Here is a 26,500-nt window from a genome sequence, read left to right on the forward strand (position 1 = left end):
TGCTTCATTAGGGTAGAGTCAATATGCATTAGTCACCATGGTGGAGGTGATAAAGGGGGCTGGGGCTAAGAGACTGCTGCTGCCGCAGTTCTGTTCCTGTACCAGCAATAATTAAGGGCTGAGCCAGCCAGCATGTATGTGTATCTGTGTGTGACTGTGAGTCCTTGGCGTCCACATCACTAAGAACTTAATATGGTCCATCCACACCCACACAGTCGTGAAGAGGGCACGGCAGCGCCTCTTCCCTCTCAGGAGGCTGAAAAGATTTGGCATGGGCCCTGAGATACTCAAAAGTTATACAGCTGCACCATCGAGAGCATCTTGACTGGCTGCATCAGTGCTTGGTATGGCAACTGCTTGGCATCCAACCGCAAGGCACTACAGAGGGTACATCACTGGGTCCGAGCTCCCTGTTATCCAGAACCTCTATACCAGGCGGTGTCAGAGGAAGGTGTGAAAAATTGGCAAAGACTCAAGCCACCCAAGCCATAGACTGTTGGCAAATGGTACCGGAGCATCAGCTCTCGGACCAACAGGCTCCGAGACAAATTCTACCCCCAAACCACAAGACTGCTAAATATCCAGACTGCTATATAGTCAATTAATGGTACCCAAACTGTCTGTACTGACTCTATCTTGCACTGACCCTACACATACTCACTAGACTATACATACAAACCACAAACACACTCACTCACACACACTACACTGTTACACCAACACAAAAGCCTCACACATTCACAAATGCGACATATGCCGGGACACCGGCATTCTCTCTATACACCAAATCACTCGGCTCTATCATATCCTCACATGGTCTCTCCTATCATCGCTATGCGGATGACACTCAACCAGTTTTCTCCTTTCCCTTGTAATATCCGGTCTGGACTACTGCAGCTCGCTGTTGGGTGGGCTTCTCGCAGGTGCCATCAAATGCCGGCAACTTATCCAGAACGCTGCAGCACTCCTGGTTTTCAACCTTCCCAAGTCACCTCACTCCTCCGCACACCCCACTGGCTACCAGTCAAAGCTCATATCCACTACAAGACCATGATGCTTGCCTACGGAGCAGCAAGAGGAATTGCCCCTCCCTACCAACCCGAGCACTATGTTCTGCCACCTTTGGTCTCTTGGCCCTCTGACCCCTACCGGAGACCAGCTCCCACTCAGCCCAGTCCAAGCTCTTCCCTGTCCTGGCACCCCAATGGTAGAACCAGCTTTCCCCTAAAGCTAGGATAACAGAGTCCTTGCCCGTCTTCCAAAAGCACCTGAAACCCTACCTCTTAAAAGGGTATCTTAATACCCCCCCCTCCACCTAAAAATAAATAACTGAACCAAGACTTGCACTTGACCTTTTAATTGCTCTGACTTTGCTGATAGCTACATTATTGAGGACAATTTAACTACTATGCGTGTGATATTGATGTGGTTGTCCCACCTAGCTGTCTTTAGACGAATGCACTAACTGTCAACACACAAACACATACCGACACAACACAAAAACACATACTGCACATACACGCATACTCTCACACACACTCACACACTTTTACACTTATCATTTGCTGCTGCTACTATGTTCTTTATTTTACTCTTGTTATTATCTATCCTGATGCCTAGTCACTTTACCCTGCCTTCATGTACATATCTACCTCAAATACCTCTGCATATTGATCTGGTACTGGTACTCCCTGTATATAGCTCCATTCTTGTGTATTTTATTTGACTCCTCTTGTGTTAATTACTATACATCTTTGGGTGTTGTGTTGATACAACTTTGGGTGCTGTGTTGATACGTCTTTGGGTGCTGTATTGATATGTCTTTGGGTGCTGTATTGATATGTCTTTGGGTGCTGTATTGAAATGTCTTTGGGTGCTGTATTGATATGTCTTTGGGTGCTCTATTGATATGTCTTTGGGGGCTCTATTGATATGTCTTTGGGTGCTGTATTGATATGTCTTTGGGTGCTGTATTGATATGTCTTTAGGTGATGTATTGCTATGTCTTTGGGTGCTGTATTGATATGTCTTTGGGTGCTGTATTGATATGTCTTTGGGTGCTGTATTGAAATGTATTTGGGTGCTGTATTGATATGTCTTTGGGTGCTCTATTGATATGTCTTTGGGGGCTCTATTGAAATGTCTTTGGGTGCTGTATTGATATGTCTTTGGGTGCTGTATTGATATGTCTTTGGGTGCTGTATTGATATGTCTTTGGGTGCTGTATTGATACGTGTTTGGGTGCTGTATTGATATGTCTTTGGGTGCTGTATTGATATGTCTTTGGGTGCTGTATTGATACGTGTTTGGGTGCTGTATTGATATGTCTTTGGGTGCTGTATTGATATGTCTTTGGGTGCTGTATTGATACGTGTTTGGGTGCTGTATTGATATGTCTTTGGGTGCTGTATTGATATGTCTTTGGGTGCTGTATTGATACGTGTTTGGGTGCTGTATTGATATGTCTTTGGGTGCTGTATTGATATGTCTTTGGGTGCTGTATTGATATGTCTTTGGGTGCTGTATTGATACGTGTTTGGGTGCTGTATTGATATGTCTTTGGGTGCTGTATTGATACGTGTTTGGGTGCTGTATTGATATGTCTTTGGGTGCTGTATTGATATGTCTTTGGGTGCTGTATTGATACGTGTTTGGGTGCTGTATTGATATGTCTTTGGGTGCTGTATTGATATGTCTTTGGGTGCTGTATTGATATGTCTTTGGGTGCTGTATTGATATGTCTTTGGGTGCTGTATTGATACGTGTTTGGGTGCTGTATTGATATGTCTTTGGGTGCTGTATTGATATGTCTTTGGGTGCTGTATTGATATGTCTTTGGGTGCTGTATTGATACGTGTTTGGGTGCTGTATTGATATGTCTTTGGGTGCTGTATTGATATGTCTTTGGGTGCTGTATTGATACGTGTTTGGGTGCTGTATTGATATGTCTTTGGGTGCTGTATTGATATGTCTTTGGGTGCTGTATTGATATGTCTTTGGGTGCTGTATTGATATGTCTTTGGGTGCTGTATTGATATGTCTTTGGGTGCTGTATTGATACGTGTTTGGGTGCTGTATTGATATGTCTTTGGGTGCTGTATTGATACGTGTTTGGGTGCTGTATTGATATGTCTTTGGGTGCTGTATTGATATGTCTTTGGGTGCTGTATTGATATGTCTTTGGGTGCTGTATTGATACGTGTTTGGGTGCTGTATTGATATGTCTTTGGGTGCTGTATTGATATGTCTTTGGGTGCTGTATTGATATGTCTTTGGGTGCTGTATTGATATGTCTTTGGGTGCTGTATTGATATGTCTTTGGGTGCTGTATTGATATGTCTTTGGGTGCTGTATTGATATGTCTTTGGGTGCTGTATTGATACGTGTTTGGGTGCTGTATTGATATGTCTTTGGGTGCTGTATCCCAGCCCGGAGCAATAAAAAAAAAAAAATATAGATACATATATTCATCATTACTAAAGTATAGCTATTACTGTTACACCCAGTGTGTGGTGTTCCAATGCCATACATTCAAGACGGCCGTCTATTTGACTGAATGGGTATCGAAGTCAAGACTTGTGTTAGCCCACAAAGCTATAGCCTAGGCATAACCACAATTACAGCAGTGTTCCACCCACCTTTTTTGGCAGCTGTGTCCAGGCAGTTTTCAAAGGTGCAGGGTCCCCAGGCACCCCAGGAGGACACGTCACACTCCACAGGACAGGGGATGTGGCACGGCTGGGTGGTGTTGGGGGGCGGGCTGAGGCACAGGTCACCATCAACGGGCCTGGAGGCTAGAAACACAGAGAGATCCACAGAGACATGGTGTCAGAACAGGGCAGGGGATGTAACTAGGTAATGTTGAGGGCAGGCCCAGGCATAGGTCACTGTTTACAAGTATGAAAACATATAATAACACAATGTTAGAAATCTAAGTAGTACAGTGATATGACCTTAGAGATTATCCATTTATATTTACATGTAATATAGTGGACATACTGAGCTGTATCGTTACTGTCACTGTGGAACTACCTACTTTTATCCTGGCCCTCTCCATCTGGGTAGTGGGTTAAAACTTCAGGCTAATAGATGAAAATGAATCCTGAATCGTTCCACCAGTCATGAATAAAACTCACACCAACTAGAACCCCACAGGGATGTTCATAGTCATGAATATTCCTACCCTCACGCCATCTCAAATCCAAGACAACATTTAGCAAACAGTATGGCCTTTCATTTGTTCGCCATCCTTCTAAATCCAGTCTAGTTTTTTTTCACCTTTATTTAACCAGGTAGGCTAGTTGAGAACAAGTTCTCATTTACAACTGCGACCTGGCCAAGATAAAGCATAGCAGTGTGAACAGTCAGCAACACAGAGTTACACATGGAGTAAACAATAAACAAGTCAATAACACAGTAGAATTATTATTTTTTTATTTAAAAAAAGAGTCTATATACATTGTGTGCAAAAGGCATGAGGAGGTAGGCAAATAATTACAATTTAGCAGATTAACACTGGAGTGATAAATGATCAGATGGTTATGTGCAGGTAGAGATATTGGTGTGCAAAAGAGCAGAAAAGTAAATAAATAAAAACAGTATGGGGATGAGGTAGGTAAATTGGGTGGGCTATTTACCAATGGACTATGTACAGCTGCAGCGATCGGGTTTGCTGCTCAGATAGCAGATGTTTAAAGTTGGTGAGGGCATATCAGGCTCAGCCCGGTGCTGCTCAATGACACACACGCACACGCACGCACGCGCATGCACACACACACACACACTTGGCCCTCCGTGGAATGAGTTTGACACGTGCTTTAAAGTGTTACAGCTGTGTGTGTGTGTGTGTGTGTATGTGTGTGTGTGTGTGTGTGTGTGTGTGTGTGTGTGTGTGTGTGTGTGTGTGTGTGTGTGGACTGAAGTAGCTACTGTATTTTGTCATCCTCCATAATAGCAAAGGGCTGATTAATGAACGACTCCGTGCTGGGTGACCTTGGTTTGTGGTGCCACATGCGTCTCTCGCTCTGTCTCCTGCCAGATGGTCTCGTCTAGTCTCTACCCTGCCTTACACACCACACCACGGAGGGCTTCCTGGGGCCAAACTAAGTCCTCCAAGCCCAGCCAGACACCTGCGGCTCGCCCCTCTCCTCCACTCTCTGTCAACCCATGCCATCAGTATCTATAACTGTACTTCCGGATGGCATCACACAGCCAGCCGTTCTACCTCTAGCTACAGAATGTCTCTAATAAGGATCCATATTGATTACAACCAAACAGAACAGAGCTGGATAGAACTGAACAGTAGCATCAGATTCACTGGCTCCCTGCACTCTCCTTCCCTGCCTTTCTCCTTTCCTCCCTGCTGCTTTTCCCTGTTGTCCATATCAGAACCCCCACGGAATACGTATCTAAATCTGTCCTGTTTAGCCAAACATGAGCTGTGATATTATTACATTGGCAGAAATATTAGTCTGTGTGCGTGTGTGTGTATATGTATATGTATATGTGTGCGTGTGTGTGTGAGGGAGTGCGTACGTGTGTGCGTGCGTTGGCTTAGATAATCAATGCTTCTTGTGCCCACTTCATTTCAGCAGCATTTTGGCATTCATAACATGCGTTTGTTGAAGCCAGCTGTAATCCCCAGAATGATTGAAACGGGTAGTTTTGTGTCCAAATAGAGCTTCTTTCCTATGTAAATGCCACTGAGAATGCGTACAAACACAACAAGCTTATATGACTAATCTAGCAGAGAGGCGGTAGGGAGTTCAGAGACACCACTGTTCCGCACGCACACACGCACGCATGCACGCACGCACGCACGCACACACGCACACACACACACACACACACACACACACACACACACACACACACACACACACACACACACACACACACACACACACACACACACACACACACACACACACACACACACACCACCCAGCCTCAGTTAAATTACAAATCACAAAAAACATCAGTCTTGAAAGCAAAAAAACAAGGCCACATCAGTTTAAATCGGACTGAAGATTTTGCTCTGTTACAGCTGAGATGGAGATTTGTAAACAATGCTTCATAAACTCTATTGCCTGAGATTAGACCAATTCTGTGTTGATCCCAGAACTGTGTATTTCATGTTTGGTACCAGGTATGTAATGTTTAGTTTTGAAGACAGGATAGATGATTGAGAAGGAAATTGAGAGAAGAGAGTGTAGAATGAGAAAGTGAATTCCAAAAGTGGATGCGGAAGTTGTAATTGTGCCATAGCGCTGACAGGAAAGGATTAAATGGAAAATATGTGTAACGGCAGCTGCTGTGCTTTCCTACCTCTCACTCTACCTCTCTATCCATCCTTCTCTCACTCCCTTTCTCTCTCTCTGCAACTGTCACCATCAATTGTGTCACCTAGATAACCCTGTCACTTCGAAATACAGGACGCTCACAAGATTTGAAAGATCTATCAAGTTGCAGTTTAGACGTCTGATGATTTTCCTTCTCTTTATACCACTACAATCACAGCCTCAACAGTACAGCAAAGTGCCTCCTCTGTCTGGCTGTCTGAGAGCAGCTGGAATCATTTGAATAATTTCTGTGAGCGGTGGCCAGTTGAGCCCCCTGACCAGATGGACAGTCTGGGAGTTAGTGTGGAAGCGCTGGATAAACATGGGCTCGCTACAAGCCAACGTCCCTTCCTTATACACTGACTAAGTAGTGCCCCACACTCATATTTCATGTCACACCACTGCTCTCGCTCTCTCTCTCTCTCTCTCTCTCTCTCTCTCTCTCTCTCTCTCTCTCTCTCTCTCTCTCTCTCTCTCTCTCTCTCTCTCTCTCTCTCTCTCTCTCTCTCTCTCTCTCTCTCTCTCTCTCTCGAGCACTTTCTCTCTCTCTTTCTCTCTCTCTCTCTTCTCTACATCCGTGCATCTTTCTTCTCCCTGCCTCAGTTCCTTCCTCCCCTCTCTCTACCTCCCTGTGCAGAACCGGAAAAGATGAGATGATTTTGGGTGCGTGCACAAGTCGAATCAGAACTGAGTGCTCGAGGGTCTCCCGAGTGGTGCAGTGGTCTAGCGACTCCTTGTGGTGGGCCTGGGCGCCTGCAGGCTGACTTCGTTCGTCAGTTGAACAGTGTTTCCTAAGACACATTGGTGCAGCTGACTTCCAGGTTAAGCAGGCGGATTTTAAGAAGTGCGGTTTGGCGGGTCATGTTTCGGAGGACGCATGACTCAACCTTCGTCTCTCCCGAGCACGTTGGGTAGTTGCAGCGATGAGACAAGATCGTAATTGGACCGTAATTGGATATCATGAAGTGGGGGAGAAAAAGGGGGTAAAAATACCCCAAAAACTTCCCAGCTAAAGTTCCCTGTCAACCTGTCCAGTCTACAGAGATGATATGGAGCGAGGTTGACAAACTATGACAAAACATGGGCCGTATCAAACCATGTACTTCCACCACAGTTGTGATGTTTAAAATCAAATCAAAGTGTATTGGTCACGTACACAGTTTAGCAGATGTTATAGCGGATGCACCAAAATGCTTGTGTTAATTGCTCCTAACAGTGCAGTAAATGTCAAACAAGTACACAAATAAGCTGTTTTTCAGTCTCTTGGTCCCTGCTTTGATGCACCTGTACTGACCTCGCCTTCTGGATGATAGCGGGGTGAACAGGCAGTGGCTCGAGTGGTTGTTGTCCTTGATGATCTTTATGGCCTTCCTGTGACATCGGGTGGTGTAGGTGTCCTGGAGGGCAGGTAGTTTGCCCCCGGTGATGCGTTGTGCAGACCTCACTACCCTCTGGAGAGCCTTTGTGGCCGGTGACACAGCCCGACAGGATGCTCTTGATTGTGCATCTATAGAAGTTTGTGAGTGCTTTTGGTGACAAGCCAAATTTCTTCAGCCTCCTGAGATTGGGGTGCTCCCTCTGCTGTTTCCTGAAGTCCACGATCATCTCCTTTGTTTTGTTGACGTTGAGTGTGAGGTTATTTTCCTGACACCACACTCCGAGGGCCCTCACCTCCTCCCTGTAGGCCGTCTCGTCGTTGTTGGTAATCAAGCCTACCACTGTAGTGTCGTCCGCAAACTTGATGATTGAGTTGGAGGCGTGCATGGCCACGCAGTCATGGGTGAACAGGCAGTACAGGAGAGGGCTCAGAACACACACTTGTGGGACCCCAGTGTTGAGGATCAGCGGGGTGGAGATGTTGTTACCTACCCTCACCACCTGGGGGCGGCCCGTCAGGAAGTCCACTACCCAGTTGCACAGGGCGGGGTCGAGACCCAGGGTCTCGAGCTTGATGACGAGTTTGGAGGGTACTATGGTCTTAAATGCTGAGCTGTAGTCGATGAACAGCATTCTCACATAGGTATTCCTCTTGTCCAGATGGGTTAGGGCAGTGTGCAGTGTGGTTGCGATTGCGTCGTCTGTGGACCTATTTGGGCGGTAAGCAAATTGGAGTGGGTCTAGGGTGTCAGCTAGGGTGGAGGTGATATGGTCCTTGACTAGTCTCGCAAGGCCTGCAGCCTTGCGAGGGTTAACACATTTAAATGTTTTACTCACATCGGCTGCAGTGAAGGAGAGTCTGCAGGTTATGGTTGCGGGCGTGTCAGTGGCACTGTATTGTCCTCAAAGCGGACAAAAAAGTTATTTAGTCTGTCTGGGAGCAAGACATCCTGGCCTGCGATGGGGCTGGTTTTCTTTTTGTAATCCGTGATTGACTGTAGACCCTGCCACATACCTCTTGTGTCTGAGCCGTTGAATTGTGACTCTACTTTGTCTCTATACTGACGCTTAGCTTGTTTGATTGCCTTGTGGAGGGAATAGCTACACTGTTTGTATTCGGTCATGTTTCCGGTCACCTTGCCCTGGTTAAAAGCAGTGGTTTGCGCTTTCAGTTTCACCAAATGCTACCATCAATCCACGGTTTCTGGTTTGGGAATGTTTTAATCGTTGCTATGGGTACGACATCTTCAATGCACTTTCTAATGAACTCGCTCACCGAATCAGCGTATTCGTCAATGTTGTTGTTGGAATCCAAATGCAATCTATGTGTATATACACCGAAAGGATATACTAGGAATGATATGTACAGCAGTAGCTATATTACAGTGAGCTACGTTGAGAATCAGGCATATAAATATGCAGAGGGTATAAACAGTGTCACTAAAATGCAATGTACAGTAGTAGAGCTATTATAATGAGCTATTTGGAGAATACACTATATGAATACACAGTGTGAAAAACAGTATGAAAGAAACAGGAAGTGTCCAGTATTTAAGGTCTCTATATACATGGGACAGCGTGTGTATGTGTATGTGCATGTGTTTGTGAGTATGGGGGTATGCTTGGGTGTGAGTGTTTATGTGAGTGCAGTAGTCTGTGTATGAGGTGTGTGTGTGTGTGTGAGGTGTGTGTGTATGTATGAGGCGTGCGTGTGTATGTGTGTGTGTGTGTGTGTGTGTGTAGTGTGTGTGTGTAGTGTGTGTGTGTGTGTGTATGTGTATGTGTGTGTGTGTATGAGGTGTGTGTTTGAAGTTCGTGTATGTGGGAGTATGTGTGCAAAAAAAAGGTGAGGACAGGTAGCCGGCTAGTGACGGCTGTTCAACAGTCTGATAGCCTGGGGGTGGGTGTGTGCATGCGTGTGTGTGTGTTTGCGTTTGTGCATTCATGTGTGTAACATTACCAAGGGAGTGGGAACAGTTTTAATACATTATCTGGGAACACAGTTACTACATTATCTGGGGACAGAGAGAGTTATTACTGCTTCTGTTGACTGTATAGATATGCTGCCCTGTCATATTGACATTGGGTGTTTGTCAGACAGGCAATGGTTACCTACCAAATGGCACTATATTCCCTACACTATGGGCCCTGGTAAAAAGTAGTGGACTATATTGGGAATATGGTGCCACTTGGGATGCATCCAATGCTATCTACTATCACCCCTGTCAGGAACTGTTCTCACATGGGGTACCATTGTTTTTAGAGAATTGTTTTCAGAAGGGATGCACCAATTTTGAGTAGTGCAAGGCTTTTAGGATCTCCAAAGATCCCCGGATGGAGAAACACATTCCTATTCTACGCTTCTGCACCATTAGTGCATGAATTTTGGCTGGCAATGGAATCCCATTGAATGTCTTACTATTGCGTAAGGGCATGAGTGCGGCCTTAGCAAAAGTGCTCAGTCTCCAGTGCACGAGGTGGAAGAGATCTGTACAATGGGACAAGGCATCCGTATGGGAGGGAAAAAAGGGGACACAATGGATATGGGCTTTCTATTGACACACATCTGGTGAGAGAGATTACCTAGTATGGGAGAAGGGCATGAGTTATTAGAATGGGAGAAAGATTACACATTGGGGATAAAGGACAGTTGCATGCTGGTCAGGTTACCTTCTTTGCTATTGAGAGAGCTTGAGGCATGGTCGGCGCTGTTTGCCTGGACACAGTACACCTCATGGTTCTGAACTCCGCCCCCGCACAGCCCAGTTAGGTTACCACGACGACGGTCCTGTTGGCTTAGCAACATATCCACCCTGCACTCGGTCCACTCCGTTGTCTTCCAGTTGTACCTGCAAAGGAGAATGATTTGAATCAATTTTCATTTTTTTACATAACATGGATTGGAAAGAATATATACATGAATTACATCATCAAGGATGCCACAATTACAGTGGCTTCCAAAAGTATTCACACCCATTGACTTTTTCCACATCTTGTTGTGTTACAGCCTGAATTTAAAATGGATTACATTTAGATTTTTGGTCACTGGCCTACACACAATACCTCATAATGTCAAAGTGGAATGATGCTTTTAGATCATTTTACAACGTAATAAAAAATGAAAAGCTGAGTCAATAAGTATTCAACCCCTTTGTTATGGCAAACCTAAATAAGTTCAGGAGTAAAAGTTTGATTTTAGGGGATAGGTGTCTTAACAAGTCACATAATGACGAATGATGACTTTAAAACAGTCGATCAACAACATTGTAGTTACTCCACAATACTAACCTAATTGACAGAGTGAAAAGAAGGAAGCCTGTACAGCACAAAAATATTACAAAGCATGCATCCTGTTTCCAACAAGGCACTAAAGTAATAGTGCAAAAATGTGGGAAAGCAATTCACTTTTTATCCTGAATACAAATAGTTATGTTTGGGGCAAATTCAATACAACTCATTACTGAGTACCACGCTCCATATTTCAAGCACAGTGGTGGCTGCATCATGTTTTGGGTATGCTTGTAACCTTTAAGGACTGGGGAGTTTTTCAAGATAAAAAAGAAACAGAATGGAGCTCAGCACAGGCAAAATCCTACAGGAATACTTTCCCTTTCAGCAAGACAATAACCTAAAACACAAGGCCAAATCTACACTGGAGTTTCTTACCAAGAAGTCAGTGAATGTTCCTATGTGGCCGAGTTACAGTTTTGACTTAAATCTACTTGAAAATCTATGGCAAGACTTGAAAACGGTTGCGGGGCAATGATCAACATCGAATTTGACAAAGCTTGAAGAATTAAAAAAATAAATAAATAGGCAAATGTTGCGCAATCTAGGTTTGGTAAGACTTACCCAGAAAGACTCACAACTGTTTTCACTGCAAATGGTGATTCTAGCATGTATTGACTCAGGGGTGTGAATACTTATGTAAATGTGATATTTATGTATATAATTTTCAATTAATGTACCAACATTTCTAAAAACATGTTTTCACTTTGTCATTACGAGGTATTGTGTGTAAAAAATATGTCAATGGGTATTAAAACTATCTGAAGGCACTCTCCGGCTACCTGGATAAAGCACTAAATAAACTTCAGTTAGTGCTAAATACGGCTGCTAGAATATTGACTAGAACCAAAACATTTGATCATATTAGTCCAGTGCTAGCCTCTCGACACTGGCTTCCTGTTAAGGCTAAGGCTGATTTCAAGGTTTTACTGCTAACCTACAAAGAGTTACATGTACTTGCTCCTACCTATCTCTCCGATTTGGTCCTACCGTACATACCTATACGCAGTGGTGGAAAAAGTACTCAATTGTCAGACTTCAGTTAAAGTAAAGATACCTTAATAGAAAATGACTCAAGTAAAAGTGAAAGTCACCCAGTAAAATACTACTTGATTAAAAGTCTAAATGTACTTGGTTTTAAACATACTTAAGCATCAAAAGTAAATGTAATTACTAAAATATACTTAAACATGAAAAATAATAGTAGAAGTATAAACCATTTCAAATTCCTTAAATTAAGCTAACTTTATCTGGCAGACTTTAGTGAGTCTGCCAGATAAAAGGCAGTAGGGATGACCAGGGATGCTCTCTTGATGTGTGTGAATACAACCCTTTTCCTGTCCTGCTAAGCAATCAAAATGTTACAAGTACTTTTGGGTGTATGAAGAAAAAATTACATAATTTTCTTTAGGAATGAAGTGAAGAAAATGTTGTAAAAAATATACACAGTGAAGTAAAGTACAGATACCCCAAATACTACTCATTTTTACACCACTGCCTACACATACACTATGCTTACAAGACTAAGGCCGATTCAAGTCTTTACCGAAGACTCATCTCTTCATTAGGCGTCGCCCCCCCCACCCCCATACGGGAAACATATGTTAACATTTCCAAAGCAAGTGAAGTAGATAATAAACGAAAGTGAAATAAACAATAAAAAATGAACAGTAAACTTTACTCTCACAAAAGTTTCAAAAGAATGAAGACATTTCAAATGTCATATTATGTGCAAATAGTTAAAGTACAAAAGGGAAAATAAATAAACATAAATATGGGTGGTATTTACAATGGTGTTTGTTCTTCACTGGCTGCCCTTTTCTTGTGGCAACAGGTCACAAAGCTTGCTGCTGTGATGTAACACTGTGGTGTTTCACCCAACAGAGTTAATCAAAATTGGGTTTGTTTTTGAATTCTTTGTGGAGCTGTGTAATCTCTCTCTCTCTCTACCGCACCTGCTGTTTCAACCTCTGAATGCTGGGCTGACATTTACTCCTTGTGCACCCTCTACAACCACCGTGATTATGATTTGACCCTGCTGGTCATCCATGAACGTTTGAACACCTTGAAAAACGATCTGGCCTTAATGGCCATGTACTCTTATAATCTCCACCCGGCACAGTCAGAAGAGGACTGGCCACCCCCCAGAGCCTGGTTCCTCTCTACGTTTCTTCCTAGGTTCCTGTGCTTTCTCATCTGCATTGCTTGCTCTTTGGGGTTATAGGCTGGGTTTCTGTTGATATGAAAAGGGCTTTAGAAATCCATTTGATTGATTCACTCTAGGCATAGTTTGCATCCCAAATGCAAACTGTTCCCTACTGCACTACTTCCCTAAGTGTCAACAAATAAAAGCAGTGCAACTACATATAGGAATTGGAGTGCCATTTCTGATGCCACCATTCCCATTGTGGTCCTCATAAAGGAAGATGACTGAGGGAGATATGGTAAGTGAGTATGAGTGGCTAGTAGAGAAAGTGTACAGCTGCATGAATATTAGCAGTCTTGTATTCCTGTTGTGAATGAAGTACCCTCCAGATTGTGTCCTTCAAGGTCACAGCTTATTATTAAGCATCATTTAGTTTGACAGCATCTTTTATTGACTGTATCAAATGCATTATGTACAGATGTAGGCTCTTCATTTGAGCCAGTCTGCTACAGTAGGAAAATAATCTTGCAGCAACAGGAAATGTGAATTATGATGTGGATTATAATTCATGGACATTCTTTGGGGTTGAATTGGTTTGAAAGCTGTTGGGGTGTTTTGTTGGGAAATGTAGCCTAAGTTTATCTTCTCTTTCACATCTTATTGTGCTCTATTTCTTGATTAAAAAGCATTTAGCCTACCACAAGGGAGTTAGCCTGCGGTAATACAAGTACAAATGCCTGTTAGATTACATCTAGAGTACAAAACATTGCAGTAAACGTTGCATTACTCCAATTCTCTACAATGAATAAATCATGATGCAGCACAAGCTAAAACTCATTCCAAATGGCACCATATTCCCTTTATAGCGCCCTACTTTTTTTTACCAGAGCCCTATGGGTAGTGCACTAATTTGGAACTAAACCCTATTTGCATTCTTCATTATGGTTATTTTCAGCCAAATTGCAGCGAGAGGTTGGCAGAATGGCTTTTCGGGACATAAACAACATTAGCATGCATTTGAGTGTGATCAATTGACGTTACGCAATGTGCATCTACTAGAAAGTCTCTTTTAAAGAAGTTGTCTGTGCAGTTGACCTTCAACATATATTCACAATTCGCCTCACAATCCAGAATTCATTTTGAATGTCCCCCAAGTGAACCTCAGTGGAAGGATTCAGCAGCATTAAACTGAAAGAGATCATACCGCAAAGGGCAATCTATTAACTCAGATTAGCGCTCAGCACTGAATTCATAGATAGCTCTGGGATCTGCTTGAAGGGAACTTGAAAGGTGCCTTCGTGTGTGTGGCGAAGTGAGGGCCAGCCACTAAAAGTCCACACCCTCACCAGCACCACAAGCCATGTAGTCAGCCTGGAACTGAAAATGAACACAGGCACAGCTGACTTCAATGGGCTCGTTAAGGGTGTGACCGGCTACTCAATCAGCTACGACATATATCAACAACTGGTATCCCTCACCACAGAGGAGAGGACTGAGGGAGCTCTGTTTGCAAGTTTTATTTGATGAACATTTAAGTTTGATTCTTGAAGAGATCATTTATGTTGTTACCTTATAGTCCATAAACGCTATTTTGTTAAGAGTTGACCCTCTCTCACGAGCCTCTATACTAGAAAGCTAGCCTAGCTCTGGTCCGTGGCAGTACACCTCCCTTCTGGCTGCCATATTGTGCTTCAGTAAGAATGTTAGGTATTGCTTTTCAGTTCAAATCCACCTGGGGTCACAAAATGGCTGCCCTGCCTCGATGTCTGTGGCGATAATGGCATTTATTTGAGGTCACCACCAATGAAAGGGCTCCATATTCATGAATGGGGTTCATCCAGGGCCGGTTTAATGCAGGGGCTTACTGGGGCTGAAGCTCCTTGGCCCAGGCCCATGAGGGGTCCAACAGGCAGCAAAAAATATATAAAATAAATAACAAAAAATTGAAATATATACAGTATATATTATATATACAGGATATATTATATGTAGTATATATTTTGTATTTTTATTACTGCAACCGCCAACCACAAGAGGACTCACATGCCCGATCTCTATGAGTGCAGACAGCCTGTTGCTGATTTGCTAATCGTCAGATGGGGAGAGGAGAGGAGGTAGGGGGCCCACATGGGTAACTTGGGGGCTCTGCCTTGATTAGATAACTGATTAATAAAAAATTTAAAATAAACTGCATAATTAAACAAATATGACTGGTCTATTGTGTGAGTCAGCGTGTAGGGGGCCCAAGGCTGTAGGGGGCCCAAGAGGCAAACTAAATCCAACAACAGGAGCCTGTTCTCAATGTTAGAAATATAACAGAGAGCATAATTTAGCCACAGAGGTTCAATAGTTTCTAACAAATAACTGTGGATTAAGTTTTATCACAAGCACACAGGTAACTGGCAAAATAAAGGAAACACCAAAGTAAAGTTTCTTAAAAGGGTGTTAGGCCACCACAAGCTACCAGAACAGCTTCAATGCGCCTTCGCATAGATTCTACTAGTGGACCTAAACCATGCCAGGAAAATGCACCACACACCATAACATATACTTTGTACCCCACTAGTCCCTCCTGCAGCAAAACAGCCACACAACATGATGCTGCCACCCCCGTGCTTCACGGTTGGGATGGTGTTCTTTGGCTTGCAAGCCTCCCCCTTTTCCCTCCTAACATAACGATGGTCATTATGGCCAAACAGTTCTATTTTTGTTTCATCAGACCAGAGGATATTTCTCCAAAAAGTCAGATCTTTGTCCCCATGTGCAGTTGCAAACTGTAGTCGGGCTTTTTAATGGTGGTTTTGGAGCAGTGGCTTCCTCCTTGCTGAGCGGCCTTTCAGGTTATGTCGATATAGGACTCGTTTTACTGTGGATATATATACTTTTGTACCTGTTTCCTGCACCGTATTCACAAGGTCCTTTGCTGTTGTTCTGGGATTGATTTGCACTTTTTGAACCAAGTACGTTCATCTCTAGGAGACAGAATGCGTCTCCTTCCTGTGTGGTCCCATGGTGTTTATACTTGCGTACTCTTGTTTGTACAGATGAACGTGGTACGTTCAGGCATTTGGAAATTGCTCCCAAGGATGAACCAGACTTGTGGAGGTCTACCATTTTTGGCTGATTTCTTTTGATTTTCCCATGATGTCAAGCAAAGAGGCACTGAGTTTGAAGGTAGGCCTTGAAATACATCCACAGGTACACCTCCAATTGACTTGATGTCAGAAGCTTCTAAAGCCATGACATCATTTTCTGGAATTTTCCATGCTGTTTAAAGGCACAGTCAATTTAGTGTATGTAAACTTCTGACCCACCGGACTTGTGATAGAGTGAAATAATCTGTCTGTAAACAATTGTTGGAAAAATTACTTGTGTCATGCACAAAGTTGATGTCCTAACCGACTTACCAAAACTATAGTTTGTTAACAAGAAATTTGTGGAGTGGTTGAAAAACATGTTTTAATGACTCCATCCTTAGTGAATGTAATCTTCTGACTTCAACTGTACATATACACACTACTATATATATTTCCTCCTAATATTGCACAATCTAAGTGTCGCTTCATTGGCCTGGGCTGTTGTTTGATTTCAATTTGTCAGTGTCAAAGTTGCTTCCCATGTTGGCAATTTGTGTGGGATTAAAAAAGACGCTAATGTATTCTGTCATATAAAGCAGGTAGAATTGCATGAAATGCATTTTTTAAACCCCCCCAAAAACGTGGAAATCCTTAAAACGCCTCAACTGCAACCATGGCAAATGTTATTATGGCTTTGTTATAAAGGCCTTTTCTCTTCAACAGAGTATGACGAGGCTGTGGGACAACGAGGCACCTGGGAGATATGGTCCATTGCTAGGCCTGGGGTTCTGGGACTAACACAGATGGGATCACTCTGAAGGAAGAATCCTTCAATAATACTGACTGCTACTGGACCTCCTGCCACAACGTTCACACCTCTTCATCTCGCTCTCATCCTGGTCTTCTTCAAGTGGTGGAAAGGGAGCATTGGTCCACCAACATTGATTTATTCCTCTCCTCACTATCAGGGACAAAAAATGGCTAATTTTGCCCACAGAACCTATACCAAGCTATGTCCTGATCTGCATGCTAACTTTACTGTATAGAGTTTTACACAAAATATGGACTGACTGTTGTCCTCATGTACCACTGTAATAATTTAGTTTTCAAACTACTGTACCAATTTAGTTTTCAACCCACTGTAATAATTTAGTTTTCAACCCACTGTAATAATTTAGTTTTCAACCCACTGTAATAATTTAGTTTTCAACCCACTGTAATAATTTAGTTTTCAACCCACTGTAATAATTTAGTTTTCAACCCACTGTAATAATTTAGTTTTCAACCCACTGTAACAATTTAGTTTTCAACCCACTGTAATACTTTAGTTTTCAACCCACTGTAATACTTTAGTTTTCAACCCACTGTAATACTTTAGTTTTCAACCCACTGTAATACTTTTTGTCATGCAGAATTAGCTTGTTAGCAACTGCAGGTCAAAACACTCAAACAGACTAGAGGTCTAAACAGTGGAAATTGAGGAAATACCTTCATCTCCACACCAGGGGAGTATAGTTCCACATTGCGTTGTACAGGTTGGGGGTAATTTAAGGGACACACATGCCATCACAGCTCAGGACTGCCTGCTGGGTGTGAAAGTGATGGTGTGTCAACACGCCCATCTGTGTGTGTGTGTGTGTGTGTGTGTGTGTGTGTGTGTGTGTGTGTGTGTGTGTGTGTGTGTGTGTGTGTGTGTGTGTGTGTGTGTGTGTGCGGAGGGGGGATCAGATAGGACACTGCACGGACCAACTAACTCTTTCCCAGACACACTCCATTAATCATTTCCTCCATCACTGGCAACAAGCCAAACGCTGGGCCGCTTCTTTCCTCTCCATCTCTCCTTATATGTTCCCCTCTTGTATGGCACCATCGCCCCACACACTGAGCCAAACCCATCTCTCCTTTACCGCCTCCCTCGCATCTTTCTCTCTCTACCTATATGCGCCCCTCTTGTATGGCACCATCGACCCATTCACTGAGCCAAACCCATCTCCCCCTTACCGCCTGCCCCAATCTCTCTATCTCTCCCTATATAGTGGAATGGAGACCATTCAATAAAACACGTCTTGACCACCACCACCCAGCTAATTCTCTGAAACTGGAAGCACTTATCTCCCTCACTAGCTTTAAGCACCAGCTGTCAGAGCAGCTCACAGATTACTACACCTGTATATAGCCCACCTATAATTTAGCCCAAACAACTACCTCTTTCCCTACTGTATTTATTTTATTTATTTATTTATTTTTCTCCTTTGCACCCCATTATTTTTATTTCTACTTTGCACATTTGACGATAAGTGTATTTTTCTCTCTCCCTCCATGTCGTTGTGTAAAAGCCATATTGTAAAATTCCGCTAGGGATCTTTGTCTCATGCATTAAGTGTGTATGTTCTCCTGTTATTATTTAGTTAGCTAGTAAATATATAATGAAAACCATTTGTGTAGTACTGAATCATGAGTACGGCTGGGTTTTTGCAGATGCATGAGGTTACGACTGTTCAGAATGATGATGATATGATAAGAGGTAATGATTAATAAGATGACTGTTTATCGATGTAATAGATGTACAGTGAGGAGAACAAGTATTTGATACACTGCCGATTTTGCAGGTTTTCCTACTTACAAAGCATGTAGAGGTCTGTAATGTTTAGGTACACTTCAACTGTGAGAGACGGAATTTAAAACAAAAATCCAGAAAATCACATTGTATTTAATTGTATTGTATTTAGTTAATTTGCATTTTATTGCATGACATAAGTATTTGATCACCTACCAACCAGTAAGAATTCCGGCTCTCACAGACCTGTTAGTTTTTCTTTAAGAAGCCCTCCTGTTCTCCACTCATTACATGTAATAACTGCCCCTTTTTGAACTCGTTACCTGTATAAAAGACACCTGTCCACACACTCAATCAAACAGACTCCAACCTCTCCACAATGCCCAAGACCAGAGAGTTGTGTAAGGACATCGGGGATAAAATTGTAGACCTGCACAAGGCTGGGATGGGCTACAGGACAATAGGCAAGCAGCTTGGTGAGAAGGCAACAACTGTTGGAACATTTATTAGAAAATGGAAGAAGTTCAAGATGACGGTCAATCACCCTCAGTCTGGGGTTCCATGCAAGATCTCACCTCGTGGGGCATCAATGATCATGAGGAAGGTGAGGGATCAGCCCAGAACTACACGGCAGGACCTGGTCAATGACCTGAAGAGAGCTGGGACCACAGTCTCAAAGAAAACCATTGGTAACACACTACGCCGTCATGGATTAAACTCCTGCAGCGCACGCAAGGTCCCCCTGCTCAAGCCAGCGCATGTCCAGGCCCGTCTGAAGTTTGCCAATGACCATCTGTATGATCCATAGGAGGAATGGGAGAAGGTCATGTGGTCTGATGAGACAAAAATAGAGCTTTTTGGTCTAAACTCCACTCGCCGTGTTTGGAGGAAGAAAAAGGATGAGTACAACCCCAAGAACACCCTCCCAACCGTGAAGCATGGAGGTGGAAACATCATTCTTTGGGGATGCTTTTCTGCAAAGAGGACAGGACGACTGCACCGTATTGAGGGGAGGATGGATGGGGCCATGTATCGCGAGATCTTGGCCAACAACCTCCTTCCCTCAGTAAGAGCATTGATGATGGGTCGTGGCTGGGTCTTCCAGCATGACAACGACCCGAAACACACAGCAAAGGCAACTAAGGAGTGGCTCCGTAAGAAGCATCTCAAGGTCCTGGAGTGGTCTAGCCAGTCTCCAGACCTGAACCCAATAGAAAATCTTTGGAGGGAGCTGAAAGTCCTTATTGCCCAGCGACAGCTCCGAAACCTGAAGGATCTGGAGAAGGTCTGTATGGAGGAGTGGGCCAAAATCCCTGCTGCAGTGTGTGCAAACCTGGTCAAGAACTACAGGAAACGTATGATCTCTGTAATTGCAAACAATGGTTTCTGTACCAAATATTAAGTTCTGCTTTTCTGATGTATCAAATATATATGTCATGCAATAAAATGCAAATTAATTACTTAAAAATCACAGTTGACGTGTACCCATTCTAAAAATTACAGACCTCTACATGCTTTGTAGAGTAGGAAAACCTGCAAAATCGGCAGTGTATCAAATACTTGTTCTCCCCACTGTATACCTTACAGAGCTTAATTCGGGAGATGGTAACTCTTTAAACAACCTCTTCCCGTGTTGTTTAAATAACATTCATCAGATTAATGACACCACTCAGGCTGTGGATAACAAGCCAGCAGACACCAAACAACCCACAGACCAATAGTAGTGGAGTTGTTATTGTGGCTCCTCCCCCTACCGATAACTCCCCAGTGCTCTTAGTCCTACTACTACTGTTGTGTTAGATGGTTAGCTACACAGTCATTACAGCAACCAGCCAACGTCCCGGCCGCATGGCCTTAATCACTTAACACACAGAAACAAACCATTTCCTGTATGCACATATGCATTTAGTGTTAGAGACAGAACAGGCCTGTCTGGCTGAGTGTCTGATGCATTAAGTGTTTATTTTTTTTTGTCAGCAAAGCTATTTATGGATGCAGACAGGCAGCTTACCCATAGTACACTTTAGAAAGTGAGTAACTGTAATTGTCAGCCAGCCTGCAGAGTAGAAGTGCAGTTCAATTGACCATCTACATTTTTACGTTTTCCAATGTGAGTATACAAACTACACAATTCATATACTGTTCGTACAAAAACATAGACATCCATATAAGACATTGAAATCACACATATTTTTCAAACGTTGGGTGATAGAGTACTTACGCAATACAGGGGGGTACCCCTTCTCCCTGAGGGGTGCAGGGTTCTTTCTCCTCCAGTTCGGGGCACTCCTCCCCTTCTCCCACGGGGAACTGGTGTACCCGGCGTGTGCGTGTGCGCTCACCCGTGGGCCCGTTGAGCTCGTAGCAGTCCTTGGAGCAAGGCGACCAGTCGGTCCAGTCGCTCACCTCACAGTCCTTGGCCAGGACACAGGCCTGGTAGGTCACTGGTAGGGACTCCCGAGAACACAGGCTGGAGAGAAGAGACAAGGCGTTCATTAATTAGGTTCAAAGAAATCAGCGAAGGTGTTTGGTCAAAGGAATAAGGCAAGGTGTCCTAATAAGGCCAAACTTGTTTGCAAAATCTGATTCAGGAACACCACAGCTTCAAACCACTTGAACTCATTCTGAATTTGCAAAGTACCTTTTCTACAAACCTACATATTAATTTAGCATTGTAGTCATTTAGCAGGTACTCTCACCCAAAGCAATGCAAATTTGAAATAGGACCCAAATATACAATGATATATTTCCTGAGCTTACAGACAGATTAATATCATAATAAATAATAACCAATGTTAAATGAAGTGAGATGGAAAACATTCCCACCAGATATATTTCAGAGCTTCTATAACAGTAAACATACTTGATCCTTGGCCTCTAGTCAACAATGTGGTTGGTAGATGGTCAGTATCAGATCAGATAAGCCTCTTTGGGTGTTTCAGTTCGACATCTGTGGTAGATGCTATGAGTAGCCTCTAAAAAAACTAAAATACCTCAACATTACTCCTCATTATAAAGGAGAAATGTCTCAACATTAATCCTAGGATAGACCTCGATCATAGAGATATAATATATATTCTACTTAAAGATACGGGAATATAATACAAGTTGTTATCCCATCATTTCAATCATTTCTGATTTTCTCTGACCATCTCCCTATGGACGCCCATTTTCCTTTTCTTTCAAGATGTGCTAAAGCATTCATATCCCTTTAAGAAAGTGGGATAGATCTATTCGGTGTTAAGTGGTCACCATAACAGCCACCCTGTTACCTCAGAGACAGAATGGGAACGTACATGCATTTCACATCTCAGCAAAGAGGAACGATGCCTTTTCGAAAGCATGTGCACATGAATAGAGTGGAATGGAGACCATTCAATAAAACACGTCTTGACCACCACCACCCAGCTAATTCTGTAATATGAATGAAAGACCATGCTACAGTATGTTGATGTAGTTAGATGGCCGCCCATAGAAATGGACGTTACGCAGGATGATGGTTAACGGAAAGGGACAGCGGTTTGATCCTCTGACCATTTCTTAGATGTTATGGTTGAGGCCTTTCATCGTCTGTTAGATCAGGGACACGGTTGAGGGACACGGTTGAGTACAGCAGAATGGAAGGAAGCCATGACACTTCGACTCATCATCGATTCAACTCTCTCATAGTTGATCTCACTGAATAAATATTGGTTTTCTTGGAATATTACGCTATCTTGAGGAGCAAAAACAAGAATGCTGTTTATCCTCGTCTCTCTTTATTAATACTTCCTATATTAATCGCTGAATATCACAATGCTTTCACTTGGAGCTTCTGGTAAATCTGAAGCTTTGAAACTAACTTCACGCTGTAGGAAACTCCAATTGCTTCTTTGAAAGACGACAAGTTCTTTGGTTAAACAAAGAATAAATGTAAATGAAAATAGGATACAAAACATAAACACTGCAGACTCCATTGACTGAACCCTCACTTCAGAGAAAAACCAAAAAACACAGCTCTACTTTCTGAGATTTTTAGGAAAAGAGGTTGCAAAAAACTGGCCAAAAATATTTTAAATGCAAAGTAAACAAGCCGTTAGATGAATATTAATAAACTACAGGACTATTGTGGATTAATGTGAGCTACAAAAAACCCTCCAAAGGCTACAAAAAACCCTCCAAAGGCTACAAAAAACCCTCCAAAGGCTACAAAAAACCCTCCAAAGGCTACAAAAAACCCTCCAAAGGCAGCATTTTTGCCAATACTTTAAAGTGGTTCCAGCATAAAGAAATTATTTGAGGGTACTATGAATAAACTAATGAGAGAATACATGAGGTACGAAGAACAAGAAGAAGACCTACTTAAACCAAAACCGTATGTAATATTCTATGACAAAACACTATTGCCATATCTATTCCAGAAGGCATAGATTCCAATCTCTCTCTCTCTTATACATTAACAAAGCCATGTGGGTGATGATGACTTCATGGTGTGTGACCATTAGTACTGCAGAACACAGAACACTTTAGGCTCTTGTAATTCTTTCAGAGCTGACTGTGAATCGTGTGCTGCCAGTAATAATGTCTTTCTATAGCACACATAGAGATGCATCCCTACATCACCTCTATGTAATGGGGAAACAATGGAACATAGAAAATTATATCAGAGACACTGGTGAGAAATGGATGAGACAGTCATCATGAGGTAGCTGTGATGCATACAGTAAGACTATAAACTATAAGTGAGACTGACCTTAGTGCGTCAGTGTTTCCGCTCCTGTGAACACAGGTCACCTCCCGGGTCTGGTATCCAACCTGCAGGTCCCAGAACTTCCCTCCCTGTCGGTTCTGTCTGTTCCTGTTCCTCTTATTTTTTATCAGCTCTTTGGTCTCTGGGTCTTTCACCCTCCCCTTCGCCCTCACTCGCTCCCTCACCCTCTCTTTGACTCTTTCCTTGTTCTTCCTGCGTCCTTCTTTGGCTGCCTGTCTTCCTTTTCTTCCCTCCTTTCTTTCCTCCTTTCTTTTCATCCTTTCTTCTTTGCTCAGTCGAGGCTGGCGTGGGGTGGGCACCTCGCTGCCCTCTTTACCCTCTTTACCCTCTCTGCCCTTGCGAAGCCGGCGAGGGACAGCCACATCTTTACCGTGAGTAAAGGTGGGAGTCTGCCTGGCCGTGCGAGGGAGGGGTACAGAGCAGGGACCCCAGGACCCCACCCTCAGACTATAGAGGCTCTCTGGGCCCACGCAGGGACCTGGCTGACATGTCTGGAACTCTGTCAGGTTAGGGCAGGCCGAGCCCCCGAACAGAGGCGGCGCCAGGACAAAACGGACACGATTCTGAAGACCCATGCCGCACGTTTTCGAACAGGAAGTCCATGGGGTGAACTGGGAGACCACACAGTCCCGCGGGCACGGGATCAGACAGGCCTGCTCCAGCCTGGGCTTGGGCTCAAAATATTCACAAATCGCTGCATCCTCCGCGGGCACGCCATCTGCTTTCTGGACGCAGCCCACCTCGCGTGTCTGGATGCCCTCCTCGCCGCGGGTACATACGGCTGGCCGCTGGAGCGCCCCAGTGCTTCGCATGGATACGGGCACACACTGGTTCCAGGCACCCAGCTGCCAGTCATACAGGTCTTTGTGCCAGTCACACACGTGGAAGCAGCTCTGCTGGTTCTCCGGGCGCTCTGCCTGGTCACAGTTGGTGTGAAGGGTGGTCCAGCCTTCAGAGTGGGCGCACCACACTGCCCGGCTCTGGCTGCCCCCTGGGCCACACTCGCTGCCCATACACCGGCCCCATGGACCTGAGGAAACAGAGAGCCACAGAGGTCACAGGGAGTTCAACTGAAGGATTAACTATCAGAGCAGTTAGTCATAATATTATCCAAATGGAAAGCATAATGTAGATGAAACTCAGCTCCTATCTGTCAGATTACAACTTTACTGTACAGTTCTTAATAGCTACAAAATTACAAGTCCATCTGTGTAAAACTTCATCTAAATGTTACCGTTCCAGACTTGACATTGATTTTGCTAAAAAGTTGGAGGGCATTTTATAAGGAATTTGCATCATCTCTTCATATGACTTTCCTATGAATCAAAGCCCCTTAAAGCCCAGAAGACCAAGCTCTCTAGCGCTTCTATACCAGAGGACTATCAGTCAGTTTCTGAAGTGCTTCTCAGGACAACAGAACTGTAATGTATTTACACATCCAACACAAACAACCAAAGTGGCTCGTGAGGAGGAATAAGTACTTCCTGATAAATACCGCATTCGCTCAAGTCCTAAATCCCCCCCCCACACACACACTCACACAAACAAACACAAATCAAGCCGCATAAATCACTATGCCCAAGTGCAATTTTCTGATTGCACGTCCTTCCTCTAGGATTTATGGGAATGCAATTAAAAGTCTAGGGGTAAACATACCCTCAGAACATAAAACGCCAAGTAAGTACAGGACAGGCAGACAAAGAGCCCAGAGCCCACACAGCCTAGATCCCAGAGCCCACAGAGACCAGAGTCCACAGAGCCTAGAGCCCAGAGCCTACAGAGCCCACAGAGCCCACAGAGCCCACAGAGCCTAGAGCCCAGAGCCTACAGAGCCCAGAGCCCACAGAGCCCACAGAGCCCAGAGCCCACAGAGTCCAGAACCAGGGCCGAATTACTGACAGAATCAATATTCCCAGGAAATTTAGAAGATTAAGGTACAGTGAGGAGGGAGGTCAGTGAGGAATTACACACCCTGGCATATTCTAGCATAAGCAGTCCATCAATCAATCAATCAATTCTGCATGAAGGATAAGCAGGACTTCTAATAAGGATACAACCAGCCCATGACAACAACAGTGCTGATGTGCTTGTGTTTGTGGTGCTGAAAGGATAGCTCCGCCAATCTCTGGCTGGATAGGGATCGCTGCAATGTGGGCCATCTAGTGGTGCTGAAGGACAGCCCTGCTATTCTATCAGTGAGGAATAGTGGTAAAGAGGGCCCTTCCCTGGATTGAGCTCTGCCTGTTTTATGTTGTTGGATTGAGCAGCTTGCAGTGCTACTGCTGGCCTGGGCCGCCTGTCTCTCTCTGTGAGCTGAGGGAGGAGAGGGAAAACCTACGTAGCTTACTATGTGAGAGGACAAGCTGCTCAGATGAATCTGCATCACAGAAGTGGGTCAGAGGTCAGAGGAATCCTCCTCCTAGCTAAACAAACTACCACGGACTCTCCCATCCAACCCCGTCTCTCCCTCTGTCTCTCCCCCATCTCTCTGGTGTCCCAGTGAGCTATATAACCAGATTCAGGGAGGAGAGGAGTGCCGGCTGCCGGAAAAAGGACACAGCCTGGGGGTTCACTGTATCCTCGTCCCAGATCAGTTATTGCTGTGTAACAAGGCATAACAACAGACAGACCTGGGGCCAGGCAAGGGAAAGTCAACCTAGTTTTGTCATTTAACTTCCAGGTGACATGAACAATAATTTCCCTCAAGATATTCATACATTTTCCATATTTGTTTATTTCTGCATATGATGGACTAAGGTTCAGCACAGGGGAACTCTCCATGAATTAAAAGCTTCACTGGCTGCACAATCCTCTTGACTGGCTTTGTGAAAATCAGACTCAACCAAGCATCCGTTCTCCCACAATGCTACAAGAATGTTTCTTACTAGGGAAGACTATATAACACAATTCCAATGTAGGCCACTTTATCTGCCTGACAGCGGGGCTGAGGGGATAGCTACAGGA

General features: G+C 43.8%; 1 protein-coding gene across 1 annotated transcript in view; it reads right to left on the bottom strand.

The window, feature by feature from the left end:
- LOC109904414 (thrombospondin type-1 domain-containing protein 7A) overlaps window positions 1-26,500 on the bottom strand; it is a 186,675-nt gene that overhangs the window by 91,049 nt on the left and 69,126 nt on the right. Inside the window, exons 2-5 of the mRNA XM_031788785.1 lie at window positions 23,519-24,566; window positions 21,008-21,256; window positions 10,389-10,567; window positions 3,639-3,794 (exon numbers count right to left, since the gene is read on the bottom strand). Of these exons, the coding sequence (XP_031644645.1) occupies window positions 3,639-3,794; window positions 10,389-10,567; window positions 21,008-21,256; window positions 23,519-24,566 (1,632 nt within the window). The remainder of the gene's footprint in view (window positions 1-3,638; window positions 3,795-10,388; window positions 10,568-21,007; window positions 21,257-23,518; window positions 24,567-26,500) is intronic.

This window comes from Oncorhynchus kisutch, linkage group LG14 (genome assembly GCF_002021735.2).
Source record: "Oncorhynchus kisutch isolate 150728-3 linkage group LG14, Okis_V2, whole genome shotgun sequence".
Classification (NCBI taxonomy): Eukaryota; Metazoa; Chordata; class Actinopteri; order Salmoniformes; family Salmonidae; genus Oncorhynchus; species Oncorhynchus kisutch.